General features: G+C 42.4%; 1 protein-coding gene and 1 pseudogene across 1 annotated transcript in view; one reads left to right on the forward strand and one right to left on the reverse strand.

Annotated features, from left to right (window-relative positions):
* Positions 1 to 9,034, reverse strand: part of FAM189A2 (family with sequence similarity 189 member A2) — a 63,638-nt gene extending 54,604 nt beyond the window's left edge. The window contains exon 1 of the mRNA XM_038527135.1: positions 8,603 to 9,034. Within this exon, the coding sequence (XP_038383063.1) occupies positions 8,603 to 9,034 (432 nt within the window). The remainder of the gene's footprint in view (positions 1 to 8,602) is intronic.
* Positions 9,035 to 20,017: 10,983 nt separating this feature from the next.
* On the forward strand, positions 20,018 to 20,282 carry LOC119869936 (annotated as a pseudogene).
* The last annotated feature ends 6,267 nt before the right edge of the window (positions 20,283 to 26,549 follow it).

The following is a 26,549-nucleotide window of genomic DNA, read 5'->3' on the forward strand; positions in this document are numbered from 1 at the left end:
TGCCCACCAGCACTATATCCTTGCAATCATCTTACATTCAATAGGCTCTTTCTTCATTCTGAATGATTTCTGGCTGGAGACACGCAGGACATGTGTCTGCATGTGTCTGCATCTACTTTAAAAACTGGGACTTGAAATCCATGAGACCTTGGAGTCCACGTTCCCCACCTGGCTTCTAAATAACTATGCGACCTTGGCCAAGTCAGATCACTTTTCTGGTCCTCATTCTCATTTCCTTAGAAATGTGGTTAAGTGAAGGAAACCATCTCTGGGCCTCTTCCAACTCAAAAGTGTACCCTGCTGTGATGGTAGTGATTCCTCGGGATTCCCTGAAATCCAGCACTGGTTCCACCTGCAGGCTGTGTGTGGGCACAGATGCTTGCAAGTGTGTGTGCATGTTAAATTTTTGTGTGCACACATGTGCGTGCATGTGTGTGTCCACATCGGCATGTGTCCCCTGCCTGCCCACCCGGCTGCTCACTGGACTTAGCTCAGGAAATGAAACTATTTTTGCAAAAACATACTGAGACATTTGACTGCCCTTGAGGGAAACACAAACTGCTCACTTCACTAAAATATAAATATGATGTAAATTATCAGTTAGTGTTTGGTATTTAGACTACCTGATTCCCTTAATATAAAACCCTGTGGTTCAGCTTTTTGGAACACAGTTTTTTTCCATTAAAACAATATGATCATTAAAATGAAGGGTCCAGGGACGCCTGGGAGGCTCAGTCGTTGAGCAACTGCCTTTGGCTCAGGCCGTGACCCCGGGGTCCTGGGATCGAGTCCCACATCGGGCTCCCTTCAGGGAGCCTGCTTCTCCCTCTGCCTGTGTCTCTGCCTCTCTCTCTGGGTGTCTCTCATGAATAAATAAATAAATCTTTAAAAGATAAATAAATAAAAATAAAATAAAATGGAGTGTCCAGCCCAGCCCATAAAAATAGCAAGAAACCTCAGCTATACTTTCCACCTCCCCCACCAGCCACATCATCCCACCTTCACCCACATTAACAATTTGGTGTACTTACATATTTTACACATGTACATATTTTTCTTTAAATTCTTATTACTAGACAAATATGTATATGTGTATATTTACACATGTACAGAGGTGAACTTTTATAAAAAATGGGTCATAAAAGATACTTGTCCTCCTCTTATTTTTCATTCTCAATAAATACCTCCAGGGAATCTCTTCATGTCTGTCCACTGGAGTAGCTCTCATTCATTTCTGTTTAATGGTTAATATAATATTCCTTTGTATGGTTTACCTAATGCAGTCAATCATTTCCATATTCATTGATACTCTATTTCCAGTTTTTGCCCTCATAATCAATGCTATGATAATCACTTAAGGCCACGTAATGCCTAAAAACAAGTGCTTTTTATTTCTGTTGGGTAAAATCCCAGGAGTAGGGTTGATAAGGTAAAAGGGAAAAATATACATATGTATTTATATATTTAATAGATTGTGACAGATACAATTGTCATTTAAAATCAAGGGTCTCTGACATGAACTAAGCTATCTTTATTATTTTTTGAGGGAGAATTTTGCATATGTGAGCGACAAACTAAACTTAAAACATAATTTTAAAAATATGTACAAAATGTATTTGACAAATAATAAATATCAATAATCTCGAAATACCTATGACCACAAAGATACTTAAGACCCAGTAGGAAGAAATATAAACCTTATTAACCTTATTAAAATATATATCTTATTAAATATAAACCTTATTAAGCAATATTAAATAAAGACTCAATTCAACATATACCATATTCATGGATTATAAAGCAAAATACTCAGGATAATAAATAAATTTCCATTTGAATTATTTTATAGACTCAGCACACACTCACATTAAATCCCAACAGGATTTTTCTAAGTTAGGGCCAGAGTCAACAAATGAATGAATGGACTAGTGAATAAATGAATGAATGAAGATCAGAAATAGGGGATGAACCTGCTTAAAGATGACTATTTCAGCCTAAATGCATTTTCACTCATGTGCTTCCTAAGAGAATACCAACAGCAAAAAGCAGCTTCATTAGCATTCTTTCCACCCAGTGCAAGATGAAACTTGCCATGAGTGAACAAGCAAGCAGGTATTTTCTGACACTAAATTACCTTTATATTATTATAATAAGATTTATTATAATTTTGGTTTCACTCACTTGTAACCCATTCCTTGTAGCTTATAGGAAAAAGCAGAGGCTTTTCTTTTTTCAAAGATTCTGCAAAGAAGGATTCCAAGATACTTCATGCAAGAATCACTGTTACCCACCATATATGGTTAATGTGCCTTCATTTCCCAACTTAAAAATCAAATCATAAAGATCAAAATCTCATTATTTTACTGCCCTATTTTTCCTTTGCTACCCATGAACATGCCTTAGGGCAAAAATGTTCTGGATTGTTTGCCAAAAGTTGCTATATCTAAACATAGAGATAAAAAGAGCCAAACTATAAATATCCCATGTTTACCTTATGAATTAAGCACACAATAATCAAACCTCTCAACAACGTATCTCGCCCTGTAGGTTTTACATTGGCAATTAAAAAAATAAAGGGTGTGTGTGTATGTGTATGTATGTGTTGGTGTGTATCATTTTTCCCTATCTGTCCAGCATGTTTTACATTAAAAAAAAAAAACTGAGGAAATGGGCACCTGGATATTTCTAATGTATACATGATGGTTACTAGAATGTCCCAGAGAAAACTGGCCTTTTCGCTTTACTTGGATCAAATATTGCCTTGATGTTTAAAAACACTGATAGAGGTTCTACTATGTGCCAGGCCTGATACTTGGGCCCAGCAGCAAGTTCTCCTATATATTCTCTAAGTACTCCTCACAAAATTAGTTCTGAGGCAAGAATTATCACACCCATTTTACAGACTGGTAACTGAGGCTAAGAGGCTCAATGACTTACTCAAGAGTTTATCAATGCCACTCTGCTGCCATATAAAATAAAGGACCCAAGAGAATCAATAAAATCTATCACAAAAATTATATTTAAAATGGCCCAAAAATATTAAAGTAGTATTTGACGATTATGATAGGAAAAATATATATACTGCTGTTTAACTGGTAGAGACTTCAGAATTTTTGAGTTAGTTTCTCCTTCAAACATTCATTCTTTTTCAGGTTTCATCACTGCAATTTTTTATTTTTTATTTTTTTTTTATGTATTTATGATAGTCACAGAGAGAGAGAGAGAGGCAGAGACACAGGCAGAGGGAGAAGCAGGCTCCATGCACCAGGAGCTCGATGTGGGATTCGATCCCGGGTCTCCAGAATCGCGCCCTGGGCCAAAGGCAGGCGCCAAACTGCTGCGCCACCCAGGGATCCCTCATCACTGCAATTTTTAAAAACATGCTTACCTTGAGGTTCACCAGTGTCTGTTGCTTTATAAGCAACTGGAATCTTGAATTACAGACTCAAGGGAGGGGGAAACCCTGAGTTTAGGACAGTGACTCAAAGTAGAGATGTATGCAGATAATATTAAGGATATTAAGACTCCGAGAGAAGAGCAAATAATAATAATAATCAATTCTCTCTACCTTTTGCCAGAAATATCTTCCAAGGATCAGATATGTCATCAGAATAAGGAATTTTGGTTTTTGAAGGAGGAGACACTACTCATTGACTAATCCACACTAATCCAGTGTGGTAGTAACTAAATATGCCCCAAATCAAAAGCCAGGACAGAATGAACTGAACATGGTCCTGGAGATTCTCCTTCTGCTACCCACCCGGAGTCAAACTTCAGGATGCTTTTAAAAGTGGCTAATCGGGATCCCTGGGTGGCGCAGCGGTTTGGCGCCTGCCTTTGGCCCAGGGCGCGATCCTGGAGACCCGGGATCGAATCCCACGTCGGGCTCCCGGTGCATGGAGCCTGCTTCTCCCTCTGCCTGTGTCTCTGCCTCATTCTCTCTCTCTCTGTGACTATCACAAAAATAAATAAATAAATAAATTTAAAAAAAATAAAAAAATAAAAATAAAAGTGGCTAATCTCCTGGCTTCGTGCCCTTTGGGAATAACAGTAGATGGAGTCATTAAACAATACCAGGAAGAAAATAAATGATCCCAGAATGCTTAAAAACAGCGAGTAAGTTAAAAACAGTCCCCTCAAACTGCTGACAGTATGAATGTAAAGTATGGACAAAGACGCTTTATAGGACTTGGAGTAAATATATAGTAAAATATATAGTAAAATAGATAAAAATATCTTCAAGATCCAGAAAAGTGATCTTTTATATATAGTATATAGTAAATATATAGTAAAATAGATAAAAATATCTTCAAGATCCAGAAAAGTGAAGGAAACTTCCAAATCTCAGGCTCAAGGCAAGAATGCATACAGAGATATATATGAAGAAATATTCTTGACTTATACTATGTTAATAAAATAGTCCTTTTAGTGAATATATCTGTCCCTTGAATTTAATTTTGTACCAAATATAAAAGCAAAATCTGTTTTGAAACTGAAAGAAGATTTGCCAATTTAATGGCTAGAGCAGACTCTGGCAAGTAATGGTCATTTCAAAGCTTGGAAATGAAGGTATCTTTACACTGTGTTCCTACATGGATCCCAAGTAACCTTAGACAAACTGGCACTGCCACCCAAACTACATAGTTTCATATGCCAACAAAACTTCTGAGTGATAAGTAAAACATTATAGGTCCATACAGTGGCATCTCATTCGGCAATGAACAGAAATGAAGTATGCCATAATCACGTGCCATAATCTGAATGAACCCTGCAAACATTATGCTAAGTGAAAGGTGCCAGTTACAAAGGACCACATATTGTATGATTCCATCTATATGAAATGTCTAGTATAATCCATAGATCCAGAAAGTAAATTAATCAGTGGTTGCCTAGGGAGAGAAATGGGGTCAAGGGAGAAATGGGGGGTGACTGCTAATGTGTACAGGGTTTCTTTTGGGGGTGAGGACGGTTTTCTAAGATTGGCTGTGGCAATGGGAGCACATCTTCCTGAATTCATCAAAAATCATTGAATTGCATGCCTTAAATAGTTGAATTGTATGGAATACGAATTATATCTCAATAAAGGTGTTATTTTATTTTTTTAATAAAGTAATTTTTTATTGGTGTTCAATTTACCAACACACAGAATAACACCTAGTGCTCATCCTGTCAAGTGTCCCCCTCAGTGCCCATCACCCACTCACCCCCACCCCCCGCCCTCCTCCCCTTCCACCACCCCTAGTTTGTTTCCCAGAGTTAGGAGTCTTTATGTTCTGTCTCCCTATTCTGATATTTCCCACACATAAGGCTGTTATTTAAAAAAAAAAAACTGCTGTCCTCAAGTCATAATTTTTAAGCTTTTTTCATAAAAACCTTAATTTAGCTACCTTTATATTAGTACATTATAATGTGCTATTAAGCCCCTTTCTTTTAGACATCCATACTGAAATATTTAATGGCTGAAATTATGATACAAGGGAGTTGCCTTGAAATAATCCAGTAGGGGGAGTGGGTGTGGGTGAGAAGTGGCCGTGTGTTGATTAACTACTGAAGCTGGATGATGGGTAAACAGGGGTTCACTATACTATTCTTTCTACATTTGCTGAGATTTAAAATTTTCATAGTAACATGTTCCAAGTGGAGGTGGGGGTAGTTTCTTAAGACTGCCTGGTCATTTTTATGCTGTCTTTCGCTTCTGTTTATATTTTCTTCCTGTTTAGATTTTCTTTTGAAAAATGATACACATATTGAACTATTTACAGATGAAATGGTGTGATGTCTGAGATTCGCTTCAAAATTATGTGGGAAGTTAATCTGACAAATGGCCCAGGGAGCATGATGGAGCTCATTCCTACCCAGCTTGAAACACTCATCCTCCTGATACTATCAGAACACACAGAGCCAGCAGCAAAGCCAGGAAGAGGCACAGATGAAACAATTGTTGGAGCAGGGTGAAAGGTATAGGAGGCTTCACTGTACAATGTTTGAGTCAATTTAAAATTCCCCATAATGCACAGTTTAAAAAAAATAACAAAAAATAAAAAGCCTTTCTTGGGTACATAAATTCAAAAGGTAGGGGCACCTGGGTGGCTCAGCAGTTGAGCATCTGCCTTCTGCTCAGGGCATGATCCTGGGGTCCCGGGATCCAGTCCCGCACCAGGCTCCCCTCAGGGAGCCTGCTTCTCTCTTTGCCTGTGTCTCTGCCTCTCTGTGTGTGTCCCTCATGAATAAATAAGCAAAATCTTAAAAAAAAAAAAAAAATCACAAGGTATATGGTACTGGTGAAACTGTTTTCCCAAAACACAATGGCCACGGTGCCTAACGCCATCCTCAAATACTATCCAGTCATTCTGGGCACGCAGTTTCTGTTGGTTCTACTGCCACTTTGTGAATTCTGTGGTCAAACTCAGAAACAAGCCACAAAAAATAAGCATAATGAACCACTGCAGCTTTGCATATAGAGGTGAAGGGTGAGCTGTAGAAAACAATCCAGCAGAAGAGAATTTAGTTCCAAGTCACCGATTGTTTCCCTGCTCTGTTTTGCTGGATCCTAGAATACAAGGCCACGCCCAGCCAGCAGGTCCAGGAACAGTCTTCATCTTCTGACTGATGGCTGTATGTAAGAATGTGTGTGTGTGTGTGTGTGTGTGTGTGTATACATATATATATTTCACCAAATCCAACTCTTTATTGACTGACATCTAAGTGTATTTGCCTCTGAAATAATTCAGTCATACACTGATTTGAGGGTTTCGATTTCAGAAGAGAAAAAAATAATTTTAAATAATCCTAAACTAGCAATCTTTGAGAGGACGAGAGATTATGATTTTATAAAGAGGAAATCCCTACAAATGTATCCAAGACTCACGTCCGACCCACGGTATTTAGAGAAATGAAATGCACCCACCATTTGGCTGAATTTGGTCTGACGAGTGGACTAGGGAGCATAATGAATCTAAACCCTACCCTGTTTAAAAAAAAGACTCCAGGAGGCCCTGGGAAGAGCCCGGTACCAGGGCCAAGGAGGGTGGGATTCCTCTTACATGATGTACAGAGTGTGGACTCCAGTTATCACAGCATGGGCTATTCCACAGTAAGACCATCCAGGTCAGAGGATTTCAAAAGGAAAGCAAATTGGCCTCTGTTTAAGTATAAAACACCAGGCTGGGCTCACTGCACCTAATGTTCTCGATGTTCTTATTCAAACAATTACTTTGGGTTCAGTTAGTTAACCCTATATTCTTATTTTTTTTAATTATTTTTTAAATTCATTTATTCATGAGAGAGAGAGAGAGAGAGAGAGAGAGAGAGGCAGAAGCAGGCTCCATGCTGGGAACCCGACACGGGACTCCATCCCGGGACTCGAGGATCACTCCCTGGGCCAAAGGCAGGGGCTAAACTGCTGAGCCACCCAGGGATCCCTGAGTTGCCCCTATATTCTTAAAATCTGGTCTTGAATCTGGGTATGCATGGACCTGCAAAAGGACAATTTTATGTTTATTGGGCACATGCATTCATTACAGATCTTCAACTATTGGCACCGCCAGACTTTCAGATTTAGTTACTTCATAAAAAAGGTTGGTTACTCTCAAATACCCATCTTCCACAATCGTTCCACAAAGACCTATATTTCCCAGTCTCTCAACCCCCAGCAAACCTCAAGAGGTTGGGTGCCTTAGAAGCTCTGACATTTTAGGAGGCAGGGATGAGTAGCCACCTGGAGTCCAGGGGGAGGGGAGGGGAGCAAGGCCAGACATCTCTGGTTACCTGTCCCCTGCTCCTGAGGCTTTGGAGAGCTCATGCATAATGACACTTTGGGTTCTTGAGAATTAAAATCTGCACAGCAGCCTGCCTGGCTCCAATAATCAAGTGGGAGTTTAGGGCCCTCCCTTAATGACCAGGTACAAGTGTGTTTGCACACACCCTGCCATTATCTCCTGAACTTGTCCCCAGAGTGAAGCCATCCTACCCGATACATTTCACATTTCCGTGTGCCTTAAATTGGAATAAAATAAATGGCGTGCCCCAGTCAAGCTGTCACTTCAGTCACCGGGCAAATACACCTACTATGTGCCAGGCACTGTGACTACCTCCTGAGACAAAACGGGTCAAATGACTGCCCTCCCCGCCCAGACGTTTTCGCAGAAGTAAATGCTAAGCGGCCCCAAGGGGAATCGTTTTTTCCTCCTACTTTCCTACCATCCATCCATCCACCCCCATTCGTCCAATCTCCCAGAGCTGGAAATCTAGTTTATCCTATGGACTCGACAGGAACAACAAAACCCTTTAGCCTGCAAGGAACAGACAGTGTCCAGGTACAACCCAGTTCGCCCCTAAACTACTCTCTCTTTGGGCCTTTTTTTTCCTTCTTCTTCTTTTTGGTGCGGCTTCAACGTCTCCAAAAACTTGGACTGTTTTAAGAGGCTGCGCTCCCCACGGCAGCCCCGGGCCGGGAACCGGGGGGCTGGGAGCGTGCGGGGTAGGGGCCCCCGCCGCGGCGGCGCCCGCCAGAGGCCCCGGGTCTCCCCCACCCCCACCCCCACCCCCACCCCCACCGGGCCCCGTCCGGGCGCGCGGGCGCGGCGCTCCCCGACTCACTCACCGACGAGCCGGCCCAGAAGGGGCACGAGTTCTTCACCTGCGGGGAGCTGCTCAGCGACAGCGCCCCGAAGCTCAGCGCCACCATGCAGCAGCCCAGGATCAGCTGCAGCAGCCCGAGCGACAGCAGCGGGCGAGCGGGCAGCAGCGCGGAGCCCGGGGCGGCGGCGGCGGCGGCGGCGGCGGCGGCGGCCCGGCGGGAGGAGAGCGCGGGCGGCGGGGCCAGCACCCCGGGGGCGGGGGCGGGGGCAGCGGCGGCGCAGCGGGGCCGCGCGGGGGGCTGCAGGGCGGCCCGGGGCCAGCGCGGCCGCAGCGGGGGCAGCGGCGGCTCCTGCGCGGCGGCGGCGGCGGCGGCGCCCGGGCCCCCGGCCTGCGGCCCGCCCGAGAGGCCGGCCACGGGGCAGCAGGAGCCCGGGAGCACCACGGGCAGGGACATGGACGGGCGGCGGCGGCGGCAGGGGACGCGCCGCGGGGCCGCGGGCGCCGCGCACTGGGCACCGCGGGCGGACCCCGAGGCCCAGGGGGAGGGGAGGAAGCGAGCCCGGCCCAACCACTCGCCGCCGCCGCCGCCGCCGCCGCCCCGGTCCCGCCGGCCGCGCCCACCTGCCCCCGGGGGTCCGCCTCCGCGGCCGGCCGCGCGCGCCTGCGCCTGCGCCCGGGGGTCCCGGGGAGGCGCGGCTGCGACCCGGCGGGCAGGTCCCGGGCGCGAGGAGGGGGCCGCGGCCGGCAGCCGGGAGGTGGCCCCGCGCGCCGAGCTCGGAGCGCCGCCGCCCCCCGCCCGCGGCCAGTCCAGCCGCCGCCCGAGCCCCGGCTACGGTAACGCGGGGGAGCCCGGCTTTAAAGTTTCTCCTGCACCCCCGCCCCGGGAGGGAGGCATGGCCGGGGGAGGGGCTATGGTGACTTGGTGGGAGAAGTCTAAGCCTCCGCTTCGGGGAAGGACGACGCAGAGCGAGTCGCCGCTGGCCGGGGCTTCCGGGGGGGGGGGGGGGGGCGGCCGGGCTGCTTCCCCGCTAGCGACGGTAGGGGCCAGCGCGAGCTCCAGCTCACCTGGACGCGTCCGGCATCCAGAAGGACAGAAGCGGGGGGCGGCCCGGAGCGCGAGGCCAAGGTAGCACGGGTCCGCCTCACCTCGCCTCATGGAACGCAGAATCCCCAAACTTCGGAAGAAATGGCTTCATCAATCCTCATCCGTTTTTGGTGATTTATAAGGCATATTTAGGGCTTAAAAAAAAAAAAAGACTTGCCTTTGCAAAAAAGATTTCTCTAAGAGTATATGCCCTTCCCTCCAAAGATTCTTATGTATTGAAAGTATTCTCTCTCTTTTTAATGATTTTATTTATTTATTCATGAGAGAGAGAGGCAGGGACACAGGCAGAGGGAGAAGCAGGCTCCCTGCAGGGAGCCCCGATGTGGGACTTGATCCCAGGACCCCAACCTGAGCCAAAGCCAGGTGCTCAACCACTGAGCCACCCAGATGCCCCTTGAGAGTGTTCTTATACATGAAACCATTATAATAGGGCTCCCCCCCCCCCCAGGTTCACAACCAGAGCAGGGGTCGCTTTGCAGTGAGTCAGTCTCGGTATTATATTAGGCAGTTCATTGAATCAGTAAGAGGGAACCAACCTACTGCACAATAAACCCAGGGAAATCTGTATCTGTCTTTATGCTTTGCTTGCAAAAGCTGTGTTTATTTTGGTCGGTACTTACTCCAGCCCACGATGGGATCCATTGCCGATGGGCATGTGTGTTTACATATACGGTGTTTGAATTATTAAAGCATCTGTGATTAATAGTCCCGGGGACCTCTTTTACAAAGTCCTGTTGGAAGTAAACTTCAAACTCCAGAGAAACAGGGGGCTATATTTTAGAATCAATGCCTGAAGAATGTTGTTTCATGCACTTTAAAAACATCGTACAGCACATGTTCTTAAGTTGCAGGTGATGTTAAAAGCTTCTTGTATGTTGAGTTTGTACCTTTTATTTTATATGTAAACCAAAAGGTGTTTAATTTTCAGGATTCTAACACACAATATAAAAAGTCTAAGTCTTGAGAAATTCTTTCAGCTTAACGAATCTATTCCAGTGGTCAATCCTTGACACCTGAAATGTACTATCAAAATGCATTGTGTCTGGGAATGTTGGTGCTAGAAGTTAGATATGCTCCGTCCCCTTGGATGGTTAATGACTGAAAAGGGAAGAGTTCCAGGGAGCTGATAACCATCTGTTTCTCACTGCAGGTGCTCATTGCATGGGTGAGGTTCATTTTGAGAAAATTCACACAGTTGCACTTTGCATACCACTCTGTATTTTCTACTTCGATACTTGAAAGTATTTCTAAGTACTTTACCCTTAAATTTTTAAAGCCTCTTTCCCTGTCCAGTAGTCCTCCCTTATCCACAGTTTCGGTTTCTGTGGTTTCAGTTACCTGAAGTCAACTGCTGTCCCGAAGCAGATGATCCTCCTGACATATCATCAGAGGGTCAGTAGTCGCCTAACACTAGGTCCCAATGCCTACGTCATTCCCTTCACTTCATCTCATTGTGGAAGCATTTTATCATCTCACATCATCACGAGAAGAAAGGTGAATACAGGACATAAGACCTTTTGAGAGAGAGACCACAATTCATATAACTTTTACTACAGTATATTGGTATAATTGTTCTGTTTTATTTTTAGTTATCAATGTTACTCTCTTACTGTACCTCATTTATAAATAAAACTTTATCATAGGTATGGTTTGGTATTATCTGTGGTTTCCAGTGTCCATGAGGGGGGCTTGGAGCATATTATCCACCCATAAGAGGGGAGTACCCTACAGAAACAGATGATACTGCAGGTAATGAAGAAAATTCCTAGTTTCAAGCCACTACACCTTTTCCAAAGCTGCTGGTTACAAGTTGTCATACTGTAGGTTTTCTTTTTGAGGGGACTGGCCACATTTATGGCTGTGAGCTGCTTTTTCTGCTTATCACAAACGTGATTCCAAGTAACATTGCCCCAACCCTTAAGATTATGCCAAATATACGTGTCAGTATCTGAATGCTGGAGTTTGTAATCCAAGCTTGATTCTCTTCATCCCCCAAAACTCACTTACATAGGTCCTCAGTTACACCAGATCAAGCTGAGCTGTACATAAATGAAATCAGAGCCATTGGTCTCAGGTTGGCTGAAAACACACGAAAGTGAGGACTTTGACACAACAGTCTGGCATTTCCTCCAAGAGTTAAACACAGAGTTATCACTTGACCCAGTAATTCTGTTTATACATATACATTCGAGAGAAATGAAAACAAAAGCTTCTACACAAATAGCATGATTCATGTGTGCCAAAAAGTAGAAACAAATCACTTGTGGAACAATGGATAAAGAAAAGTGGTAATCTGTATATTGGAATATTTTGGGCAATAAAAAGGATTGAAGTATTGTACCTGCTACAACATGAAGAACTCTGAAAACATTATGCTAAATAAAAGAAAGCCAGTCACAAAAAGCCACACATTATATGATTCCATGAATATACCATCCCCAGAATAGGTAGATCCATACAGACAAAATAAATTAGCGGTTGGGGGTGGGGAGGTATGGGCCTGAATGGGGGGAGGGTGAGTGGTAAAGGGTATGGGGTTACTTTTTGAGGTGATAAAATGTTCTAAAATCGGTGGTGGTGATGATTTTACACCACTGTGAAGACACTAAAAAGCTCTGCTTTGTACACTTTAAATGGGTAAAGATAAATGTGAATCAATATCAATGTGAAGATCTCAATCAAGATAAATGTGAATCCTATCTTAATAAAGCCCTTACCAAGAAAAACATTTTTGAGAATAAACAAAGTGAAGAGGAACATGTGGAAAATTTGACCCAGACATTTCATTAATGTAGGTGCCAGCTTTCCTTAAGATCAAAGCCAAATTCCAAGGAGAAACTCCCTCCTCCTATTCCCTTCCCCATATCTCATTTTCTACTCCCTGCACTTCAGCCTTGACTGCTCAGAAGTTAAAACTCTCTCCCTCAGGTGTCACTGGACACCTTTCCACCAACTGCCAGGTTCCTCCTCCCTTTCCTCAGAAACCCCCACCAGTTTGCTACTCCCTGTTGGAGTGGGACCTGCTGCAGAGGACTCTTGAGGCACATTCCCTGGCAGCTTATCTGCAGGTCCTCACTGTGCATATCACAAAGAGAAGAGCTTCTCTGAATAGGCACAGGGGGGCTCTAGAAGTCTCCATTTACTGTGGTGGCTCTGGGGCAGCTTTGCAAAGCATGGTCCACGGACACCGGGACTGTTAGGAGGAGCATGTCAAAATGCAAGCTCACAGGCTTCCCTAAACGCCCACGGAATCCCACCCTCTGGATAACAGGCCTGGGAACCTGGTTTTTCTGTGAAAGGGGACTGTGGGTAGCAAATTAGTTGGAAGGGGAAGGCAGAGGATTTGGCTTGAAAGTAAACCAAGATGTAAACATGTTGGGGGGGGGGGCGGCTTTGTGGGTCCCCAGCCAGTCACGGTTGCCCAGGTGACCTATATGCACAGGAAGGATGTAGACCACTGCATTCTAAGGGGAAGGGCGCCACATGAGAAACCAGACATCCTGGGTTCTAGCCCCTCCTCCACTCTGTGATCTTGAGCCAGTTCCAAGCTTCTCTAGCTCTTGGTTACTTCGTCTGTCAAGTGCAAGTTCGTTAGCTTCATCAGCCCAAGGCTGGGCCATGCAATCAGCTGGAGTCCCTGAGATCTGCAATTTTGAAGTTCAAACATTTCTATGACCAGGATTACTCAGCTGACCCTCAAGAGAGCAGGAGCCAAGAAAAGCAGATGACTTGGGGTGTGGAATGGTTAAACTTGCAGACCCCAAATACCTAGGACAAATCTGGAGATTGATTCTAAACGTTAAAGCCTTGCATTCCATGGTCTCTTATCTTTCATGAGGTACAGTGTGGCATGAGGATTGCGTCAAGGAAATGGAGCAGCAGCTTCAATTAAAACTGTTCACTTTCCAGAGAATGAATTTTTTTTTAAATTAAGAGAGTGAGACTAGAAAAAAGAAAACAGCCCTGAGCAGAGCTGGGCAGACTGGGTACTCCATTTTTCTGAAATAATGGTGAAGATTCCAAATTCCACTGGCCTCAAGACAGACTTCTTTGTTCTACCAAAGGGCTGTAGCTGTACTTTCCTCATGGTGGAAAGAGGACATAGTCCCTATTTGCCACAATTTCAACAGTTCCAGAAGGATAGCAGACAATAAAGTTTCTCTCCATGAGGTGTTATGATATTAAATCACTCTCCCAGCTCTTCTGAGCCAGGAAACAGCTGCCCTTGGTAGCAGATGTGAGTTGGGTGCATTGGAAAGTTCATGCATGCTTACCAGTGCACCTTGCTCTGATTTGACAAACTGGCATCCTGACACATATCAATCCTTCGTGCCAAACCCATTTTTACATTTGGGCTTTCAAACGTGCTGTTCCCTCTACCAAAAACACTGCTCCGTGTCTTCCCTTTGGTGCCCAACTTACATGCACACATATTTCCCTGGGACATCCTTACCCATCCCTAGATTACAGGTTAGAGCTCCTTTGCTCCAAAAGGTCATCCTCAATATCCCCATGAACCACCCCAGAGACCAGATGAGGTGAGCCTGCTTTGTGCTTCATAGTACCCTCTACTTTCCATCCTAGTTTTTGCAACACCATATTGCAATTGCCTGATTTCTTGTCTCAATTGCTGTCTAGACTCCATTTGTGGGAGACACTCATATTTTTGTGGCATGGTCAAGATAATCTTTTTTTTTTTTTAATTTTTATTTATTTATGATAGTCACAGAGAGAGAGAGAGGCAGAGACACAGGCAGAGGGAGAAGCAGGCTCCATGCACCGGGAGCCCGACGTGGGATTCGATCCCGGGTCTCCAGGATCGCGCCCTGGGCCAAAGGCAAGCGCCAAACCGCTGCACCACCCAGGGGATCCCAAGATAATCTTTTTTAAACACTGGCAGTTCCCATTCCTGTTTAGTCCTAGCAGCAACTGCTGATGAGAACATATAATTCGTTCTACCAAGTGAAGAGCAGCCATGGGTGCCCTCCTCACCAGCTCTCAAAACTAAGTCCACCCAGACCATCTCCAAAGCAGTAGGTTTGGTTATGAAAGAGTAGGCTGTGTATTTGTTCAGATTCTTTCCCCTCAAAGCTTAACGGCCCAATATAGACCAGTTTGAATCGAAAGAAGTAGATATTGCCTACCAGAGACAAGAAACAGTGCTGTGACCTGCCAGGACTTTCTCTCTGACTCTTGTCATTCTGCCAGGCTTGTCCTCATGATGGCAGACTTGGCTACTCTGGCATCTCATCTTTATAGCTTGCAGCCAAGAAAAAGAGAATCCTCACGTCTATCTAATGGGAAAAATCCTTAGAAGGATCATGACTAGGGGTCACTTGGGAGGCTCAGCCGGTTAAGGTTCTGACTCTTGATTTCAGCTCAGGTCACGATCTCAGGGTGGTGAGACACTCAGCACAAAGTCCGCTTATCCTTCTCCCTCCCTCTGCTGTGCGTGCTCTCTCTCTTAAATAAATAAATAAATATCTTTAAAAGATAAAAGAAGGATCATGATTAATGCAGCATGGCTTGTTTCTCCATTCTTCAACCAATTCTTGAAGTCCGGGCAACTGAGTACTACAATTGGCCATCATAGCCCACATGCCTACTTTGTGTTTAAGAAGGAAGGTCTGCACTGGAAATGAAGAAGGGAGGATGGAATGTGTTGGACAAACAAAAAAACAAATAGCTTCCACATGGCCATTCCAAACCTGGGTGCATCCCATCCATCTGTCACTTTGGTCTGCCATTACTCCTTCCAGCAGCAAAACCTTCATACCACGCCCTTGAAAGTCATCACCCTGGTCACAGGAACCCCTAGTACCTTCTGACTTCCAAGAATAAACTAGTATACTGTAATCACTGGACCTTCCCATTGCACTGTGGACTTAAATTTGAATAAAGGTGGGCCCACATGAAAGAAAAATAAGATTTTGATACTACCTACATTCACCACTCAATGTTAGAATAATGTCGGGAGTCAGCACAGTTTCAGCATGGAGCTCCATATCTAAACACCATCATCTGGGCAGCCCCGGTGGCGCAGTGGTTTAGCGCTGCCTGAAGCCTGGGGTGTGGTCCTGGAGACCCGGGATCGAGTCCCACATCGGGCTCCCTGCATGGAGCCTGCTGCTCCCTCTGCTTGTGTCTCTGCCTCTCTGCCTGCCTCTCTCTCTCTCTCTCTCTCTCTCTCTCTGCCTCTGAATAAATTTAAAATAAATAAATAAAAAATAAACACCATCATCTAAGTGAAAAAAGACAGCTCAACAGGAGAAAAATCTGTTAAGAAACAAGTGCTTTTAGGAGCACTGCATGTGCTTTTAGGAGCACTGCATTTCAGAATCATAGAGGATTGCATCTCAAGGACACTTTAGTCGTTCTCTAAGGCAGTGATTCTCCATCTGTAGGTCAAGAACCATTTGGAAACCCTGCCTTATGTGAAGATTGAACAAATAATATCTCATATGGATACCTTTACAAATATGTTCACAATTTGTATGTGAACAGGTATGTTCACAATTGATAAAGAAGTATTATAAGCCTTACAGACTTTATCTAGAATTAACAGATACTGAAGTAGAGTGTCTATCATATGATTGTCAGAGAAATACTATTAAAAAGCTCAGATAATTCAATTCCTGAGTAAAAACCCAAGAAAAATGAGTGTTTATGTCCAGCAAAAGACATGCACAAGAATGTTCATAGCAGCATGTTCATAGAAGCTTGTTCATAAGAGCTCCAAACTGGAAATAATCCAAACAGCCATCAACACAAGAAAGGAGAAATAAAATGTTATATTCATGTAATGGAACACTACCCTGCAATGAAAAAAATTAACTCTTGCTACTCTCAACAATGTGGATAATCTCAAAAACATAACTGAGTAAAAGAAGATAGGCATAAAAAAGTTCACCCTCTATGACTCCTTCTATATGAAGTTTAAGGTCAGATGTATATATGCTGGTAGAGGTCAGATGGTTGTCTTTGGCAGAGAGTGAGGGCAGTAGGTTAGCCCGGGGGAAGACATATCATAAAAACAAATTTCAGAGATACTGGAATGGTCTACATCTTAATCTGGATGATGTATACACATGCAAAAATTCATCAAGCAATGCACTTAAGATTTGTATACATTTCTGTACTAAGTTATAATAACACAAAAAAGTCAAGATACATGAAAAAATTGGAACTCATTTTAAAACTAAAAATTAAATGTTACTGAAAATTTTAAAAACAATGATCTGATCTTCCAAGAGGTTTTGACCATGATTGCACATTCAGTAGTACAAAGATTATCTCTCAGGTCTGATCTGGAGATCAGAGCTGTTTTTGTTATATACTACATTGAGGTTCTATGTCCCTGTTGTACCTGTGGAAGGTACAAGTTCTGTTCCAACCTGAGCAGCATGGTGACTTCTAGGTTCTGATAGTCACCCTCGAACCTGGGCACTGTATATGACCTAAAGACCCTTGAGACACCACTGATGACTTAGAGGCAGTGTGATATGATGAAGGAGCTCTGGAGGGTGAATCCAAACATCTTGATCATAATGGCCTCCTTACTGCAATGGGGCCTTTGCACCTGCTGTTCCCTCTATCTGGAATGATCTTCCCTCAGACATGTCTTGCCCCCTCACTTCATTTACGTATTAGAGAAACAATCCCTGACCTCCTTATCTAATGTGATACTTCCCCATCCTCCTTCATTCCCTATCCCCATAGTTTGGATTTCTTCCTGGTACTTATCACCATCTGACATTACATTGTTTTTTGTATGCATGGCCATGTGACAAATGTAAGCTCCATAAAGGCAGGGACTTTGTGTTGAATAAGCCTATATTCTTATCTCTGAAAACAGTGCCTGGTAAATAGGAATCAATAAACATTTATGGAATGAATGGATAAAAGATCTTTGCTTTTTTCTCTCACTTGCTCTGTGATCTTAGACAAGTCAGATCACCTCAATAGGCTTCAGTCTTATTCATGAACAGAAGTAGGCTGGGGGTGGACCGGGTAGGGTTTAAACTAGATGGTGTACATGGTTCTTTCCAGTTCTAACATATAATCCTAAATGCTCTCATCTCAAGGTGCCTTGGTCTCTTGAATAGTAATATCCTGATTACAAATCATCTCAGTGGGAAAGTACAAAGAAACGTGTGTGTGTGTGTGTGTGTGTGTGTGTGTGTACGTAAATGAAGCCGAAAGAGAACCCAGGGCCCTGAAAGCCTGGTGTCAGGCTACCTGCCACTTGAATATCAGGTGTCCCACTCAATGTGGCTATGTGATCTGTCAGCCTCAGAAGTTAGCCCCAGAGAGCAGAAGCTATGCCCCTCTTCAGATGAGGGTATGACTAGGGTGCACTTGACTATGATAGAGCACTAAGGAGACTCATGTATCTAAACAACCAAATCATCTTTGCTGGGTTTGGGTGAGTGGGTGGAAACCTAAGGTGTGGGTGGGGGCAGGGGCAGGGAGTGGGGAGCAGTGGTGCATGGTTTTCAGTTTTCTGGAAGCATGGATGGATGCAGTCTGGCAAAAACCTCTGAGGACCCTAGAGGCCACCAGCTATGGACCTCATAAACGGAGACCCTAATGGCAACACGAAATGGATGGGCAGATGCTGATAAATGCTGAGTACACTTTACCAGAGCTGATTCTGAAACAGCTCCAGAGAGTGGTGGGCTATGGAGCAACTGTGCTGGACATAAGAATCAGAGAGAACAAGAAGACAGATGTCTCCCATGTGTGCAAATCTTTTACTCTCACATCATCTCCTATCATATGCCAGTAGCCATGCAGGCAGTTAATTCTTTCTCATTTAGAGATGAGGAACTTGAGGTTCTGAGATACAGAGTGACTTCCTTAAAGTCAAACACAGTCCTTCTGACCTCTAATGCTGTTTCCTCCCGGTATACCACAGCGATATTCTGTGCACAACAATACTTATGATTCAGGAAAGTGTGGCAGAGGGCTCTCGAGTGGCTGAATTAAACAAGATATTGTGGAGCCAAGGGCAGGCTGCTCAAAGATGGGCCACTTTGGCATATTGATCATTTAAAATAAAAATTAATTTAGGGGCACCTGGGTGGCTCAGTGATTGAGCATCTGCCTTTGGCTCAGGACATGATCCCAGGGTCCTGGGATTGAGTCCTGCATTGGGCTCCCTACATGAAGCCTGCTTCTCTCTCTGCCTATGTCTCTGCCTCTCTCTGTGTGTCTCTCATGAATAAATAAATAAATAATTTAAAAATATTAATTTAAGAGGTAGTCCATGCAAGAAGGACACTCAAACTGTCCTCTGTCCCCCAGAAGACAAAAAAAGAAATTTCCCATGTGAAACGTCCCCACCCTGTACCAGGAGGTAAAGAGACATCCTTATCACCAGAGATAGGAAGTTTAGAACTAAGAGGGTTGCATAAACCCTTGTTACTAATTTACTACCCCAGCCCAAACTCTGCTTAGAATTTCCTACCAATTGAAGCTTCCAAAGTTGTTTTCTTTATCCTGTCAGTTCTTCACAGATTTATTGTCTCTTTGTCTGAAAAGTATAAAAATTACCTTCCTCGATCATTTCTTGAGGTCTCAATTTCATTATTTGGCCTCTGTGCACATGCAATAAGCCTTTTCTTTTCTCCTGTGAATCTGTCTCATGTAAAATTTAATTCTTAGTCCAGCTTTAAGAACTTAAATGGTAGAGAAAGAACTTTTCCTTCAACATCTTCAATTCTGTTTGTTCATCCCCATTTCTAAGGACAACTCTTTGCCCTATCTCAACCATGAGGTCCCAGTCATGGCTGCCATGTTCTTGCCTGACTCCCTCATTTGCCTGGATATTGGGTCTAGAGCAAGTACCTGAACCTAAGGGGGTCCTTCCGGCTCCTCCCCTCTGGGCCATGATCCATTTCAATAGAATGACTCCATCATTGTAACTGCAAATGGACTCTGGTCCATTTCAATAGAATGACTCCATCATTGTAACTGCAAGTCAGACAAATCCATAGGAAATGTTCAGATAAAAAAGTAGGATATCCTTTGTAATATTTTTTATCCTTTGTAATATTTCCTAAAAAGATGTTTGACAAAATTCAGCATCTATTTCTCTAAGTGAAAGGAACAGTCACAAGAAATCACATGTTATATGACTCCATTTATATAAAATATCCAGAAACGGCAAATTGAAAGAGCCAGAAAGTAGACTAGTGATTGATTAGGGCTAAGAGGAATGGAAGTATAGCTAAAGGGTATGAGGTTTCTTTTCAAGGTGATGAAAATGTCCTAAAATGGACTATGGTGATGGTTGCACATATCTGTGAATATACTAAAAACCACTGAATGAGCTTTGCGCAGTGGCAGTATCGTAGCCAATGAGGTTTATCCGAGGCGCGATTATTGCTAATTAAAAACCACTGAATGGGCAGCCCCGGTGGCTTAGCGGTTTGGCGTCGCCTTCAGCCTGGGGTGTGATCCCAGAGACCTGGGATCGAGTCCCATGTCGGGCTCCCTCCAGGGAGCCTGCTTCTCCCACTGCCTGTGTCTCTGCCTCTCTCTCTCTCTCTGTGTCTCTCATTAATAAATAAATTTTTAAAAACTTTTTAAAAAAATAAATCAAATAAATAAAAACCATTGAATGATACACTTTAATTAAATGGGTGAATTGTATAGTATGTAAACTATATCTCAATAAAACTGTTTAAAAAAATCCATTTCTGACTCTTAGACTCTCTTAATAAAATAAATGGCAGGAGCACCTGGGTGGCTCAGTCTGTTGAGTGTCTGACTCTTGATTTCAGCTCAGGTGATGATTTCAGGGTTGTGAGATCCAGCCCAGAGTTGGGAATCCCTGCTCAGTGGGGAGTCTGCTTAGGATTCTCTCTCCCTCTGTCTCTGCCATTCCTCCCACACACACACAAGCATTTGTATGTGCTCTCTCTCTCTCTAAAATAGTAAATCTTTAAAAAATAATAATTAAAAAATAAAATAAAATACACAATTGAGTAACTCAGCCTTAAGATATTCTATTGAAATCCTACCAAGTTCATGCACAATATCAGGACACTTAAGATAAATTTAGATTTCCTTTATTTATAAGGTTAATTTATTCCATTTATAGGAGTTATTTAAAGTCTTCAGAAAGATTTGTTTGTTGGACTTCTTAAAGTATTTCTTAAATACTTAAGATACTTAAGAAGAAAATAAAATGTATTATATTGATACATGATGTTTGAAATGTTAAAGCAGTTTAACTGAGTTTTTAAACAGATCATATAATATTTAAATATCCCTTAAAAAGTGATTGTTAACAATGACTAGATTTATAAATAGAATTAAAAGTTCTATTAAAAACTAGTAATAAATCGAAAGCAACTTATTTCAACTAAAAGTAAACATCTAAAGACTCTTCTGCAAGTAAAACCTACTCTCAATGTAACCAAAAGCTTCATTAACAGTCCAGAGGGGCACGTGACCATAGTTGGCCAATCAGAAATCTTGCCTAGAATTTCTCAGCTGAGCTGGAACGAGTCTTTCTTATGGAGACAGCTTGGAATCCAGGGTTTTGTGAGCTGCCTAAAGTCACATCTTGTGCTATGTGGAGGAACCCAGACTGCATGGAGAATGAAAGTAATGGACAAGAGAGAGAAAGAAATAAGCCCCAGAAAGAGAAAGAATGTCCTGGTGGCATTCAAGTCTCAGTTCTAGCTATTCCTCAGGCTCACCTGCTCTTCACACTTCCTGCCCTCAGGCTATTCAACTCTTTCTTCGGTTATATGAGATACCTCAATATCTTTAAAACAAAAAAATCTCTTTTTCTGACTACTCTGATTCAGGTTTCTGGCAACACCAACATTTCCATATCGCCACTGTACTTTGATAAATTCAGGTAAGAGCTTTATATTGAGAACACCCCAGCTCACAGAGGAAAACTTGTGTCATAGTTAATATCACCAAGTTGTTAATAATAAGCAAACTTGGGAAATTCTGCAATAAGAAAACTTGTATTTAAGCTGCTCATCATTTATGGAATAGTAAGCCTACAATGCACAAAAACTAGCTCATAAACATAAATGCAAGAGCTAAAACTATAAAATCCCTAGAAGAAAAGATAGGCATAAATCGTTGTGACCTTGGGTTAGGCATGGATATGACACCAAAAGCAAAAGCAGTGAAAGAAAAATATAGATGAATTAGACATCATCGAAATATGAAACCTTTGTGCTTCAAAGGACACCATGAAGAAAATAAAAAGACAATCCACAGAATGAGAAAATTTTTGCAAAAAAATATGTTTCACAAAGAATTTATATGCTAAAGAACTCTCACAACTTAGTAATAAAAAGCACAACTAACCGAACTTAAAAATGGGCAAAGAATCAAAATAAACATTTCTCCAAAGAGGATATATAAATGGCTAATAAGTATATGAAAAGATACTCAACATCATTTGTCCTTAGGGGGAAAAAATGAGATACCACTTCACACCCACCAGATTAGCTAGAATAAAAAAGACAGACAATAATAAGTGTTGGAGAGACTGTGAAGAAATTAGAACTCTCACTCATGGCTAGTGGGAGTATAAAATGGTGCAACTCATGGAACATTCTCCAGGATAGACCATTTGTTGAACTACAAAACAAATCTTAACAAATTTAATAAGCCTGAAATCATATCGAATATCTTTTCTAACTACAACAATATGAAAGTTGAAATCAATAAAAGAGGAAAATTCACAAGTATGTAGAAATTAAATAACACACTCCTGAACAATTAATTGATGAAAGAATAAATCAAAAGGAAGATCAAAAAGTATTTTGAGACAAATGAAAATGGAAAACTAGACGTCCATGTGCAAAAAATGAAATCAGGCCCTTATTTTTCATCATACACAAAAATTGACTCAAAATGGATGAAAGACTTACATATAAGACCTGAAGCCATAAAACTACTAGGGCAAATCCTTGACATTGGTCTGGACAATGATTCTTTTTTTAGGTATGACACCAAAATCACTTGCAACAAAAGCAAAACTAGACAAACGGAGTTACATCTAACTAAAAAGTTCTGCACAGCAGGGGAAAACAGAGTGAAAGGCAACCGACCACATGGGAGCAAATATTTGCAAACCAAATATCTGATAAGGAGTCGTTATCCAAAATATATAAAAAACTTATACAACTCAATAGGAAATAAACAGCCTGATTTTATTTATTTTTTTAAAGATTTTATTTATTTATTCATGAGACACACACACACACACACAGAGGCAGAGACACAGGCAGAGGGAGAAGCAGGCTCCATGCAGGGAGCCCAACGTGGGACTCGATCCTGGGTTCCCAGGATCAGGCCCTGGGCTGCAGGCGGCGCTAAATGGCTAAGCCACCTGAGCTGCCCAACAGCCTGATTTTAAAATAGGCAAAGGACTTGACTATTTTTTTTTAAGATTTTATTTATTTATTCATGAGAAACACAGAGAGAGAGAGAGAGAGAGAGAAGCAGAGACACAGGTACAGGGAGGCGCTAAACTGCTGAGCCACCCGGGCTGCCCGGCGCCTTGACTATTTTTCAGGATAAGATACGCAAATGGCCAAAAGGCATATGAAATGTGCTTGTCATCACTAATAATCAGAAAAATGCAAATGAAAATCACTAGAGATATGCCTTCCACCTATTAGGATGGCTGTTATCCAAAAGACAAAAAATGGGCAGCCCGGGTGGCTCAGTGGTTTAGTGCTGCCTTTGGCCCAGGGCCTGACCCTGAAGACCCAGGATCAAGTCCCACGTCAGGCTCCCTGCGTGGAGCCTGCTTCTCCCTCTGCCTGTGTCTCTGCCTCTCTCTCGGTGTTTCTATGAATAAATAAATAAAACCTTTTTTAAAAAAAGACAAAAGATAAGTGTGGTCAAGGGTGTAGAGAAGAGGAAATCCTTGAAGACTATCAGTAGGAATATAAATTGGTACAACTATTATAGGAAACAGGAGGTTCCTCAAAAAACAGAAAATAGAACTACCATATGATGCAGCAATCCCACTTCAGAATATATACCCAAAGGAAATGAAGTCAATAACTCAAAGAGATATCTGCACTCCCATGTTCATTGCAGTATTATTCATAATAGCCAAAATAGGGAAACAACTGCCTGTTGACAGATGACTAAAGAAATTGTTGTGTCTCTCCCTCTCTTGAAAAAAAAAAAAAAGGACAATTGATAGATACATAAATATATAGATAATGGAATATTATTTGGCCATAAAAAGGAAGTCCTGGGGAACCCAAGTGGCTCAGTCAGTTAGGCATCTGCCTCTGGATTTTAGTCCCAGTCATGGTCTCCAGGTGGTGGGATTGAGCCCCATGTTGGGCTCTGTACTGGGTGTGGAGCCTGCTTGGGATTCTCTCCCTCCCTCTCCCTCTGCCCTTCCCCCACTCCCTCTCTCCCTCTCTAAAAAAAAAGAAAAAAAAGAAAAAGAAATTCTGCCATTTGTAACAACATGGATGAATGTGGAGGACATTGTGCCAATTGAAATACTCTAGATACAGAAAGACAAATGCTATTGATCTCACTTATATGAGGAATCTAAAAATGTCAAACTCAGAACTAGAGAGTAGAAGTTGGTTGCCTAGAGGTGGGAGGTGGGGGAAATGGGGAAAATATCGGTCATAGTCCACAAACTTTCAGTTAGGAAATAAATAATTCTAAAGTTCCAACATACAGCATGGTGATTATAATTAATAATCATATATTGTATACTGGAAATTTGCTAAAAGAATAGATCTTAAGTATCCTCTCTCTCATTCACACACAGACACAAACACAAATGGTAACTCTGTGAGGTGATGGATCTGTGAATTCATTTAATTGTGGTAACCATTTCAGAACATATGCACACGTTAAAAGTCATCAGGTTTTACACCTTTATTGTTTTCTAATTAAAGATTTTATTTATTTATTCATGAGAAACAAAGAGAGAGAGGTAGAGACATAGGCAGAGGGAAAAGCAGGCTCCTCACAGGGAGCCCAATGCAGGACTCGATCCCTGAACCTGGGATCACACCCTGAGCCAAAGGCAGATGCTCAACCACTGAGCCAGGTGTCCCAGTTTTACACCTTTATTTTTTTAATTATTTATTCATGAGAGACAGAGAGAGAGAGAGAGAGAGAGGCAGAAACACAGGCAGAGGGAGAAGCAGGCTGTATGCAGGGAGCCCGATGTGGGACTTGATCCTGGGACTTCAGGATCACAACCTGAGCCAAAGGCAGACACTCAGCCACTGAGCCACCCAGGCATCCCCAGTTTTACACCTTTAAAAAAACATGTTGTACGACCTAAATACAGCCGATTTTTATTTGGCAATCATACCTCAATAACTCTAGGAAAAAATAAACTAAAAATAAAATAAGTAAAATGAAATGAAATAAAGTAAAATAAAATAAAACAGTGTGGCCACTTTGGAAAAGAGTTTGAATATTCCCCCAAAATGTTAAACATACAGTTACTTGATCCTCAATATTATTTCATTTTTTTTTAAAGATTGTATTTATTTATTCATGAGAGACACATAGAGAGAGAGGCAGAGACATAGGCAGAGGTTGAAACAGGTTTCCCTTGAGGAGCTGGATGCGGGCTGATCCCAGCCTGATCCCAGGACTCCAGGATCACACCCTGAACCGAAGGCAGACACTCAACCACTGAGCCACCCAGGTGTCCCTTGATCCTTATTTTTAATTCTAATTATATATACAAGAAATAAAAACCTATGTCCATACAAAAGTTTGTATACTAAGACTCATAGACACATTATTCATAAAATCCTAAAAAGGGAATCAACACAAATGTCCATTGGCAGATGAATAGCTAAATATGTGTTATATCCATACATTGGAATACCATTCAGTCATAAAGAGGAGTGAAGTACTATTACATGTTATAGCACAGATGAACCTTGAAAATACAGTAGGTGAAAGAAGCCAGTCACAAAGGACCACATGTTGTATGATTCCATTCTACAAAATTTCCAGAATAATCAAGTCTGTAGAGACAGAAAGTAGATTAATGATTGTTTGGCACTGGAAGAGTGGGGATGTAGTGAGGGGTTAGAATGGGTATGGTGGCTAATGGGTATGAAGTTTCTCTTTGGGATACTGAAACTGTTCTGAAATTATATTTTGGTCATGTACAACTGTGAGTATACTAAAACCACTGAACTCTATGCTTTAAATAGGTAAACTTTATGGAATGTAAATTATATCCTAATAAAGCTGTTCTAAAAGATTCTCCTTAGAGTTTATGTTTAATACCCACAGACATTGCACGTTCTAAATTAAATCTTGTCCAACATCGAGATTTTAAGATTTCAGGAAAACAAATGCTGTTCCTTCCTCTAAAAGCCTGGAAGTAATTAGAATGAGTTAATGCATGAGAAATAGCTTAAGAAATATGTCAAGAAGAACAGAATGCCTGGGTGGCTCAGTCTGCCTTAGGTTCAGATCATGATCTCAGGTCCTGGGACTGAGTTCCATGTCAGGATCCCCATTCAGCAGGGAGTATGTCTCTCCTTCTCCCTCTGCTCTTCCCCCTGTTCGTATGCTCTCTCCCTCTCTCAAATAAAGAAATAAAATCTTTAGGGGCATCTGGGTGGCTCAGTAGTTGAGCACTTGCCTTCAGCTCAGGGCATGATCCCTGGGATCAAGTCCCACATGGGGCTCCCCACAGGGAGCCTGCTTCTTCTGTGTCTCTGCCTATCTCTGTGTATGTCTCTCATGAATAAATAAATAAAATCTTTAAAAAAAATAAAATAAAATCTTAAAAAAAAAAACAACCTCCGAAGTGTCATATTGGATTGTTCTCCTTAGCAGTAGACTTTCCTCCTCAATACAA

This window comes from Canis lupus, chromosome 1 (assembly GCF_011100685.1).
Source record: "Canis lupus familiaris isolate Mischka breed German Shepherd chromosome 1, alternate assembly UU_Cfam_GSD_1.0, whole genome shotgun sequence".
NCBI lineage: Eukaryota > Metazoa > Chordata > Mammalia > Carnivora > Canidae > Canis > Canis lupus.